Source organism: Prinia subflava, chromosome 17 (genome assembly GCF_021018805.1).
Source record: "Prinia subflava isolate CZ2003 ecotype Zambia chromosome 17, Cam_Psub_1.2, whole genome shotgun sequence".
NCBI lineage: Eukaryota > Metazoa > Chordata > Aves > Passeriformes > Cisticolidae > Prinia > Prinia subflava.
The window spans coordinates 14643796-14655348 of NC_086263.1; the positions used below are offsets into that span (position 1 = coordinate 14643796).

Genomic DNA, 11553 nt, shown 5'->3' on the forward strand with positions numbered 1-11553 from the left:
CAGGAGCACACTGAGGTTTCAAGGCTTGGGATCCGTTTTTATCTGGAATTTTCTACTTAAAAGTCCCTATTTTCAGGAAAATTGGGAGATCTTGAAGATTTGGGATTGATTTAGAGGAAAAGGAGTTGGTGGCAGCTTCCTTTTGGGAATTCTTTGGATTAAAGGAGCCAGAATTGTCCCCAGAGACTTTTCCAGGGTCAGTGTGGTGCTTTTTAATAGGGAATATGGAAAAACTTATGGAAAAGAGAGAAACAACCCCAAGTGCTGAAAGCAAAATCTTTATTTCAGCTACTTTTCCCGAAGCTGGGGGAGGTGAGATCCATGGAAGCATTTTCCTGGCAGGAATTTCCCTGGATCCTTTGTACAAAAGATTTGGGAAGGAAAAAAAAAGACTGGGAGAAAGGAAAAGAAGGAATGGGATAAAATGATGGGCTTTGCTGCATGCACCATGGTTCCATCCGTAATTATTTAGGAAAAAATCCCAGATCCCTGGAATTTACTGTTTGAAGGAAAACTCCTTTTTTTCTCCAGTTTTTCCTCCATTTTCCAGAAATGATGGTGCTCCAAGATGGTGATTTCTGGAAAAAAAAATTCCTAAAAATAAAAAAATCCCTAAAAATAATAATTAAAATTTCCTTTTGCTCTCCAGTTTTTCCTCCGTTTTCCAGAAATGATGGTGCTCCAAGATGGGAATGTCCAGATGGGAGCACAGCCTGAAATCCCAGCTTGGCAAATCCCAAATTCCCACCCTTTTGTTCAGTTGGGAAGCAATCCCAGCCAGGCTGGGTGTCCTCATGGGGAGTTTTCCTCTGGAGTTTGTGTTTGTACCGGGCTCAGTTTCCCTGGAAAAGCTTTCCCAAATCCAGGTATTTCTGGTATTTCTCTAATTCCACCGTTCTGCTGGAATTGTGGAATATGACACGGAATGGAATTTGGGATTAATTCCTGTGCAAAATATTGATTTTAATGCCAAAATTCTGCCTGAGAGGACTCGACCTGGTGCTGCTGGGGCAGGGAGGGGCTCTAATTATCCGAGATTTTTGCAGGAATAAAAAAATTCCTTAATTAGCACCTGGATAACGGCGCTGGTCCTTAGGGATAATTTTTTTATCCTAATGATATCCTAATTATTGTAATTCCTTCCCCAAAGCACAGCGAAGGAGGGAAATCTTGCTGCCAACTCTGCAAATTTTGGGGGATCATCCACAGGGAGCTGGGAATCTTCTGGAATTTTTGTGCAGGTGGAATTTGTCCACAGAGGGGTGGAAAACCAGAATTCCAAGGGCTACAGATATTCCAAATGGAATGGGAGATGCAGGGAAGGAAGGGAAACGTTTTGCTGCTGACTTGGCAACTCTTCAGGGATGTTCCTGAGGGGCTACACTGAGAGCTGGAAAACTCCTGGAATTCTTGAGCAGCTGGAACAGTCTCCTCCATCCGTAAATAAGTGGGAAAACCACCTTCCAAGGTTGGATATATTTCAGAAGAATGGGAGACGCAGAGAAAGAGGGAAATTTTTGCTGTCAACTGGACAAACCCCGGGAACGTTCACAAAGGGAGCTGGGAACCCTCTGGAATTCCTGCGCAGCTTGGAATTGAAAAAAATTGGATTAAAAAATTCACTGAGTCTGGAATTCCGCAGGGCCTCTCCCAGGGATGGAAATAAAAATTGAAAAAAACTGGATTAAAAAAAAAAAAGTCTGGGTGCAGACGTGGGAAAACAACTCTTTCCATGGCTACAACCATTCCAAACGGAATTAGAGACACAATTCTGGAGGGAGGACACCGCTGGATGTCCCAAAGCTCTGCCCTGGGCTGAGGAGCTCCTACTCCAGGGCGGGTTTCACCAGGTGCCCGTTGAAGACGACGAACACATCCGACTCCTGGCTGTAAATGGCGTTTTCCCGCTCCCTCTTGAACATCCTGACCCACACCTGGTCCCCTTCCCGCAGCTGCAGCATCAGGCTCTGGCTCTGCATGACGCCCCTGTCGCCGGGCTGCGCGTACAGCACGGCGGCCGCGCGCTCGTTCCTCATCACGTGCACGAAGGCCTCCTTGAAGCTCCACGTGTGCACGTTGAGGCTGAAGTAATAAACGCCGGGCACGTGGCAGAGGAACCTCCCGGAGGACGCGTCCATGTGCTGGTAGAGGTTGACGAATTCCGTGTCGAAGGCCACGGGCTGGAAGCGGCCGGAGCCGTGCAGGGGCTGCCGGCGGCCCACGGAGAAGGCGGCGAAGCGCTGATGGCAGGAGAGGCCCTGCGGGCCCGCCCGGCCCTTCTGGCCCTTGTGGCCGCTCGGTCCCCGCGGGCCCGGAGCTCCCGCCGGCCCCGCAGCCCCCGGCCGGCCCCGCTCGCCCGCCTCGCCCTTCTCGCCTGCGGGGTGAGGGGACAGAGGGTCAGGCACGGGGAGGGGAGGGCGGATGGCAGGGACGGCCCGGCTCGGTGTTTGCCCAGCATGGGAATACTGGGCGGAAATCAGGAGATTCCCAGTGCTCAGGAGGATTAATCTGGGAATATTGGTCAGATATCAGAACCTTCTCAATTCCCAGGAGGATTAATCTGGGAGTATTGGTCAGATATCAGCAGATTCCCAATTCCCAGGAGGATTAATCTGGGAATATTGGTCAGATTCCCAGTTCTCAGGAGGATTAATCTGGGAATATTGGTCAGGTATCAGCAGATTCCCAATTCCCAGGAGGATTAATATGGGAGTATTGGTCAGATTCCCAATTTCCAGGAGGATTAATCTGGGAGTATTGGTCAGATATCAGCAGATTCCCAATTCCCAGGAGGATTAATATGGGAGTATTGGTCAGATTCCCAATTTCCAGGAGGATAAATCTGGGAGTATTGGTCAGATTCCCAATTTCCAGGAGGATTAATCTGGGAATATTGGTCAGATTCCCAATTCTCAGGAGGATTAATCTGGGAGTATTGGTCAGATATCAGCAGATTCCCAATTCCCAGGAGGATTAATCTGGGAGTATTGGTCAGATATCAGAACCTTCTCAATTCCCAGGAGGACTAACCCAGGGATATCGATCAGGTATTAGAACCTTCTCAGTTCCTAGAAGGATTAATTTGGGAATATTGGTCAGACATCAGCAGCTTCCCATTCCTCTGAAGAATTAACCCAGGGACATCGATCAGGCATCAGAACCTTCCCAATTCCCAGAAGGATTAATTTGGGAATACTGGTCCAATATCAGCAGTTTCCCAGTTCCCAGGAGGATTAATCTGGGAGTATTGGTCAGACATCAGCAGCTTCCCAATTCCCAGGATTAACTTTGGGCCATGTTTGGGCATTGGCACATTTTGGGGAGTCCTTGACGTTTTTTGGGCCCTCCTGAACCTCGTTTGGACACATTTTGGGCCCCCTCAGCCTTTGGGCAAATTTGGGCACCCCTTGACCTTGCTATGGGTGCCCTTTGACCCTGTTTGGGTCACAACCATGATTGGGGCACCCTTTGACCTCATTTTGGGCACATTTGGGCACCAACACATTTTGGGCACCCCTTTCCCTTTGTTTGGACACATTTTTGGCCACCTCTTGCCCTTATTTTGGCACTTTGGGGCACATTTGGTCACCCTTAACCTCAAACACATTTTGGGCGTGCCTTGACCTTATTTTGGTCACTTTTGGGGCACCCCTTGCCCTCGTTTCAAATTTTGGGCTGAATTTTGCGGCAGGGAAGCGCCGAGGAAGAGCAGCAAGGAGAAGCGAGCTGCGCCCACCTTTGAGGATGGTGATGTCGATGGTGGGCCGGATTTTGGGCACGGAATACCGGGCATGGATGCTCATCCTGGTGGATCTTTGGGAGAGGATGGACACGGGCTGCTCCGAGGGCCCGCAGCACCTCACGCACGCCAGGCGCCGCCGGGGCAGCGCCGCGCCCGGCTGGGATCCGGCGTTCCCGGCGGAGAGCAGGAGCAGCAGGATCAGGGCGCCCATCCCGGGGAGCAGCTGGAGAGGAGAGGGAACGCAAACCATTAACGGGGCGATCCCGAGCGGGGCCACCTGGCCAGTGCTTTCCTTGGGTTAATCATTAACGGAGCCCGAGTGGCACCGGGACGCTCCGGGCGGGAACGGTGCCCCCGGGAGCGCTGCCAAAGGCAATTCCTGGCTGGCATCGCCCGTGACAGCTGCCAGGAGACACCGGGTCAGCAAAAGGACTGGGGAAAATAAAATATCCCAAACAGAACCTGCTGGGAGAAGAAGCTCCGCTGGAAGAGCTCTTGGAGCAATCCCTGCAGGAAATTTCTGGGGGAAAGATGGAAGGGATGTTCTGTTGGTTTGTTTGGTGCCTCAGTATCCCCCAAAAAAATCAAAATTAGGGGGAAAATATGGATTATATTTATATATATTTATATATTCATTAATATATTCATTGATATATATAATATACAATATACAATATATAATATATAATATGTAATATGTAATATGTAATATGTAATATATAATATGTAATATGTAATATATAATATATAATATATAATATATAATATATAATATATAATATATAATATATATTATATAATATATAATATATAATATATAGTATATAATATATAGTATATAATGTATAATGTATAATATTATAATAATATAATATTATACATTATACATTATGCATTATATACTATATATTATATAATATATAATATATATTATATATTATATATATACAATATAATATATAATATATATTACATAATTTAACATATATTTAATATATATTTAATATATGTTATTATAATCTATAACTATATATTATTCTAGAAATATATCAGATGTATTTATTAATGTATTTATTTATTTATTTATTTATTTATTTATTTATTTATAAAATATGGGTTTTATTTAAATATAGAGCCAAACCCTGATTTTTTGGGGGCGGGGTGGGGGGAAGCCCAGAAGAAAAACAAAACAAAAAGAAATCCAAAGCATTTCTATCTTTAAATGTCCCCTGGCAGCCTCTTGCTGGTTACATCTTTCCATGGTTTATCCTTTCTCATATTCTCTCCCAGCTGAAATCCCTGTGGGTTTTTTCCAGTTTGATTTTCCATCCATGTGTGGGATGGAAACCCCAAGAGCAAAGTGGGATTTGCTCTGCACAAACCCTGGGGTTTGGGGAGCCTTTGTTGTGTTTTCATCTGCTCCCGGTGAGCTCCAAAGGTTCTGGATGATGTGAGAAATCCTGGGAGAAAATTCCTCAGATGGGGAAAAAAGAAGAATTTTCACTGACCTGTTCCTAAGGAAAAATTGAGCTGATTCTGGAAAAAATCCAGGGAGAAAATTCCTCTTTTTTCTCCATCTGAGGCATTTTCCCCCCTGGATTTCTCCCAGATTCAGCTCAATCCTTCCCTAGGAACAGGTCAGTGAGGAGCCAGAAAAAAATTCCTCTATTTTCCACATTCAAAGCATTTTTTCCCTGGATATCTCCCAGAATCAGCTCCAATCCTTGCCCGGGAACAGGTGAAAAGAGGAGGAATTTTCTCTGGCTCCTCACTGACCTGTTCCCAGGGAAGGATTGGAGCTGGAGATCGGCCCCATTCCCATTCCGTGTGTAATTAGTGTCATTCCATTGATTGCAGTGCAGCCTCATCCAGATTTCTTGGATCGATGCCTCCGTGGATCTTCTCCAAAGCCCAATTGGAGATGGACTCGGGCTGACCCCAGGCTGGGAATGGCTCCTCTCCCACCAGCTGGAACTCCTGGAATAGGTTGGGAAGAGGTGCTGGATGGCCTGGATTTCATTGGAAATCCAGGATCCATGGATTTCATGGATTTCATTCCAGAGGGAGGGAAGGAGGGAGAACTTCCAGCCTTGGAGCTGCTTCCTGGGGAATAAACTGAGCCAGGGTAGGGAAAAAAGGAGGAAAAACCTGTCAGGAGAGGGATTGGAGCAGCAATCCTGGGAAATGTTTTCTTCCTGTTCTTCCCTGCTCCAATAGAAGTGTCAATCACGCCTTTCCAGCTCCTGGAAATCCAACAAATCCCTATTAGCAGGAAAATGACTTCTCTTCTGAGAGCAGGGAATGTTCTTTCCTGAAATCCATCAGAACTGGAAATCCCTTTGGATTTGTGATTGCACCTCATTCCAGGAGCTGGAGGAGGGATCAACCCCCTTTTCCATCAGCATTCATGGCTCGAATTCCATGTAATTAAATCCTTTGTTATTTCCGTTAATTTTTAAAGCCATCTTCACCTGGATTCCTGCAAATTCCCAAGGTTCCCTCCTGCCCCAGCAGGGGGATGTCTGTGATTCCCAAGGGAGCAGCTCTTCCCTTTTTCCTTCTCTTTATCCCATGGTTTCACACCGCCCTGGCACAGGGAGCAGGAGGATATTCCTGATTCCCAAAGGAACAGCTTTTCCCTCTTTCCTCCTCTTCATCCCAAGGTTCCACCCTGCCCTGGGGCAGGGAGCAGGAGGATGATCCCGATTCCCAAGGGAATGTGGACAGGGAGCAGAAGGATGCTCCTGATTCCCAAGGGAACAGCTTTTCTTTCTTCTCTTCATCCCAAAGTTCCACCCTGGAACTTCAGGATGGAAGATCCATCAGGATATTCCTGATTTCCAAGGGAACAAGGACAGGGAGCAGGAAGATGTCTGTGATTCCCAAAGGAACAGCTTTTCCCTCTTCTCTTCATCCCAAGGTTTCACAGTGCTCTGGGACAGGGAGCAGGAGTCTGATCCCGATTCCCAAGGGAGCAGCTCTTCCCTCTCTCCCTCTCCGTGTCCCTGCCCGCACCTCTGGCTGCTGCCGTGTCCCGGAATTGTCCCTGCTCCAGGCGGGGCGGCTCCCTGGCAGAATTCCCGGCTACCGAGGCAGCGCAGGCGGTGATTCAGCAGGAATTACAGTAAAAGTCATTCCCGGGGCAGCTTCTCCCGCAGGACGAACCCTCCTGATGGAAGCGGCGGGCCCCGAGCTCTCCTTCACCCTTCCCGATGGAAGAGCAGCGCTCCCGGGATTTGCCGGTGCTGGGAATCCAGCGGGAAGCGTCCTGGAAGGTTTTCCCTGCAGAGGGTCACGGGTGGGATTTTCCCAGCAGGATGCGGTGCCTGGATCCCGCTCCCGTCCCAATCCCATCCCGGAGCCAGCGGCACATTCCAAAGGGCTGGAGAAGCGCAATTCCCTGAAAGTTTCCGCTCCTGTGGAGGCTCCAGGAAACGGCTCCTTCCTGCCCTGGATCCATCCCCATCCCGCTGGGAGCTGCATCCCGCCGGGAAAAGCTCCGTCCTGGGGCGCCCGGGATGGAGAACGGGATGGGGAATTTTAATTGGGACAAATTAAAGCCGGCCCAGCACTCCCAAAGCCCCTCAGTCCCGCCTTTCCCAAGGAATCTGCTCGGCAGGGCGGGAATGCTGAGTTCCCACAGGGGATTCCATCCCTTCACCCCGACCCCTGGAACTCACCTCGACCCTCAGAATCCCTGGATTTTCCTTCCCTCGCTGCTCCTCAGCTGCAGCTCTCCGGGCAGGCTGCAGCTTTCCGTGCTGGGATCCAAGAGAAACACGGAAAGTCAGGCTGGATCCTTGGGAAAACTTGGCAAAAGGAAAAATTTCCGATTTTCTTTGCTTGCACCGACTTGTGCAGGGCTCCTGCACCTTTGTCCCACTCTGGTTTCCTCGGGATTCGCTGCCAGTCTGGAATTCTGCAGGGTCTCTCCCAGGGATGGAAATAAAAAGTGAAAAAAATTGGATTAAAAAAAAAATAAGAGGATGAAAAAAACTCCACCACAGAACCCAAAACCACATCCAGAGTTCCGGCCAAGAGGGAAAGTGCTGGGATCACATGGAAAGAATTTTTCTTTGGGACATTTCGGCATCCTTTTAAGCAGGAGAAAGGGAAAAAAAGGAAAAAATGAAGGAGCAAAAAACCCTCTGGGATTTGTGCACGAGCTGGAAAAGTGGGAATGGCTTTGTGCAGAAAGAGGGGAGACGTGGATGGGATATGGGGAAGGAATTCTTCCCTGGGAGGAGCTGGAATGGATTTCCATGGAAGCTGTGGCTGTCCCTGGATGCCTGGGAGTGTCCAAGGCCAGGCTGGATCGGGTTTGGAGCACCCTGGGGTGCTGGGAATTGTCCCTGTCCATGGCCTGGATCAGCTTGAGGGTCCCTCCCCACCCAAACCATTCCTGAATTCCACGATTTTCATGCTCACACTTTTTTACCCTCGGTCTCTTCCTTGGGAAAAAAACACTTTGGGGATTTACTTAAGGTCACTTTGGGCTCTGAATTTATTTTCCCCATTCCTCTTTCTCCTTCTCCTTCTCCTTCTCCTTCTCTTTCTCCTTCTCCTTCTCCTTCTCCTTCTCCTTCTCCTTCTCCTTCTCCTTCTCCTTCTCCTTCTCCTTCTCTTTTCCCTGTTTCCAACCTCTTCCCGTTAATTGCAGAAGGCAAAGGGAATTTCCAGGTTCCCCCTGGCAGCTCCAGCCCCGTTCCTCGGGATGAGAGGGAAAAGGGAATTTTGGATCAGCCTGGGAGCACCAGGAGGGAAAGGGGAGTTTTGCCCTTCCCCATTCCAGGTTTAAATTTTCCTTTCCCTGGAGTTTTCCTGATCCATCCGAGCAGGGAGAGAGGTGCTCCCAGAACTTCCTGTTCTGCCCCAATTCTCAGTGCTCCCAGAGCTCCCAGTCCCATCCCAGTGATCCCTTCCCAGTGCTCCCAGAGCTCGGAGCCCTGGAGCAGGGACAGGGCTGTTTCCATGGAAAAGCTGATCCCCCTGGATCCCCCAAATTACTGGGGATAATTTTATGTGATTTCACCATCCCAGGGAAGGGTTGGAAACAGGACTCAAACCCTGCTCACCTTCACCAGCATCCCTGAAGATCCTTGGATTTTATATTGAATTTTTTGCTGTTTTAAATCCCTGCGAGGACCAGGAATCCTGGAAGGCTCCAAGCTGAGCTGGTGAAGGAGATTTATTTTTTTTTTTTTAGGCAAATCTCCCAAATCAACTGCGAGGCTCAGTGCAAAAAAAGAGACTTTGTGGAGCAGCTGGAGCTCCTGGTTTTTTTTGTGGGAACAGCTTGAGCTGGAAGGTCGGGGAAGATCATTGTGCTCCCGAGGAGCAGGAGCTGGGACACGCCTGGAGGAGCACGGGGAGGGCACAGCCTGCGAGTCACTGCTGGGCAGCCAAGGGCACCGCGTCCTGCAGCTCCAAAAATAGGAATTCCTCATGGAACAGCAGGGATTGGCATAAAAACGGGGGGTTCTGATGAAATATTAAGGGTTTTTTACAGTGAGGAGGGAGGCCCTGGCACAGATTCCTGGAGAAGCTGTGGCTGCTGCATCCCTGGGATGTCCAAGGCCAGGCTGGACGGGGCTTGGAGCAGCCTGGGATGGTGGAAGGGGTTGGAACGGGATGGGATTTTGGGATTTCAGGTCCCTCCCAATGGAGTGTTCCTGAGGGGACAGAAAAGGTGGGATGTGTGGATTTATCCTGGGAAATACTGATTTTACAGGGTTCTCTGGAAGGTGAAAACTCTGCAGCAGGGCCCTGGAGATGGCCCCAAGCCAAGCCCTAAACCAAACCAAAACCAGACCCCAAACCAAAACCAGACCCCAGTCCAAAACCAGACCAAAACCAGACCAAAACCAGACCCTAAACCAAAACCAGACCCCAAACCAAAACCAGACCCCCAAAAAAAACCAGACCCCAAACCAAAACCAGACCCCAAACCAAAACCAGACCAAAACCAGACCCTAAACCAAAACCAGACCCCAAAACAAACCAAAACCAGACCCCAAACCAAAACCAGACCCCAAACCAAAACCAGACCCCAAACCAAAACCAGACCAAAACCAGACCTCAAACCAAACCAAAACCAGACCCTAAACCAAAACCAAACCCCAAACCAGACCCCAAAACAAAACCAGACCCCAGTCCAAAACCAGACCCCAAAACAAACCAAAACCAGACCAAAACCAAGCCTCAAACCAGACCCCAAACCAAAACCAGACCCCAAACCAAACTTTGTTCCAAATGTCAATCTATTAAAACAAAATACTCAAGATTAACTTTATCTCCCATTTTAAGAGCATCAAATATCCCAAATAATACCAATTTAAAATCCCCTTCTTTTTAGTCAATTTTTTTGATGTAAGGTTGGCTTGGGAAGGTCAGGACTGATAAGGAGCAAAAAAACCATTGGAAAAGAGGGTTGAGTTCCCCAAAGAATTCTTAATTTTTCTAATTATATTTTATTACTAAATAGTAAGTCTGATACTAATTATTTATTACTAATTATTAAATCAAATCACTTGTTTTTCATATTCGGGGAAGGATAACTCAGGAGATGGCACCACTAGAGGCCACTCTCGTATTTTAGGAGAACAGTTCCGAAGGAAATTCTGCTGTTAATTCCACACTTTATTAATTTTTAAAGGAAGTCTTCAGTAGGTGCTGACCCTGGAGCTACAAAAGTGGATTTTATTTAATGTAAACAAATACATTAAATATTAAATATCCCTTTTTCTTCCCAAGGGAATTGAGGTGCCATGAGCTTCCCTCTTCCACTTCGCCTGGAGGAATCAAAGCCAGAGCTGGAAATTGGGGAATTCTGGAGTCAGCCAAGCTTTAAAAAGAGGGATATTTTCCATTCCACAGGTATCAGGATTTCCCCACTGGCGTTATTCCCTCTCTCCCATCCCTGCAGGGTTTCCACACCTCTCTCATTTCCAGGTTTGCTTCAGAGGATGAACCCATCCAGAGGGGCCCAGCTGGACATTCCAGGAGCGTTCCCAGCCCTGGATCCCTGTCCCCTCTCCCAGTCCCAGGCTCAGATGGGCTCAGCCTCCTTCTCCTGAAGGATAAAAAGCCACAGCAATCCCAGAAGGGTTTGCCTCGAACAAACTCCTCCCTAGGAGCCCCTCAATCCCGTTTTTCCACACAGGGATTGGGATCGAGTTGCTCTCCCAGCTCCCTCCAGGCAGGCGATTATCCTGATTATCCCCAGATTCTCCTCTTCCCATCAATTCTTCTTCTCTAACTGCAAACGATTCCTGATTTTATCCTGTGGTGAGTGACAGAGGAATCTCTTCAAGGACAAAGTGTTGTGATCCTCATTCCCATCCTGGAAAAGTTGGAAATGCCTCGTCCACCCTCGACATATCAAATATCAATTTAATAATCAAATATCACCTGGATATTTGGACTGGGAGGGAGGCAAAGCAATTAAAAAAAAAAAAAAAGAATTCTGATCCCTGAGGAAGAAGGGGTTGGGATATTCAGCTGGATTTTTTTGGATGCGCCACTAGAGGGAAATAAAGATCCGTGATATTTCCCAGATTCGCGTTGTAAAACCTCCTGGAATGCGGGGCTGGAGACGCCAGCCCCTCGTGGAAGTCGCTCCTTATCCGCAGCAGGAAAACAATCAGCGTTAATCGCGATTATCCCGGCCAAAGGAGGGCAAATCCAAGGATTCCCAAGATCCCCGAGCTGTGTTAACCCCGACACCTCCAGCAGGTGGTAAAGGGAGGAAACCCGCCCTGATAAGGCCTTGGCTGATAAGGTTATCTCTGAACGGGGTGTTTGGGATAAAC

At 48.1% G+C, this 11553-nt stretch overlaps 1 protein-coding gene across 1 annotated transcript; it reads right to left on the bottom strand.

Moving 5' to 3' along the window:
* Nucleotides 1-272: 272 nt before the first annotated feature.
* On the bottom strand, nt 273-8132 carry C1QTNF8 (C1q and TNF related 8). Its single transcript, XM_063414310.1, is given in 5 exon segments — nt 273-2374; nt 3737-3965; nt 7423-7497; nt 7499-7575; nt 7578-8132. Coding segments are annotated over 5 exon segments (1116 nt in total). The 5' UTR covers nt 7765-8132; the 3' UTR covers nt 273-1826.
* Between the last annotated feature and the right edge of the window lie 3421 nt (nt 8133-11553).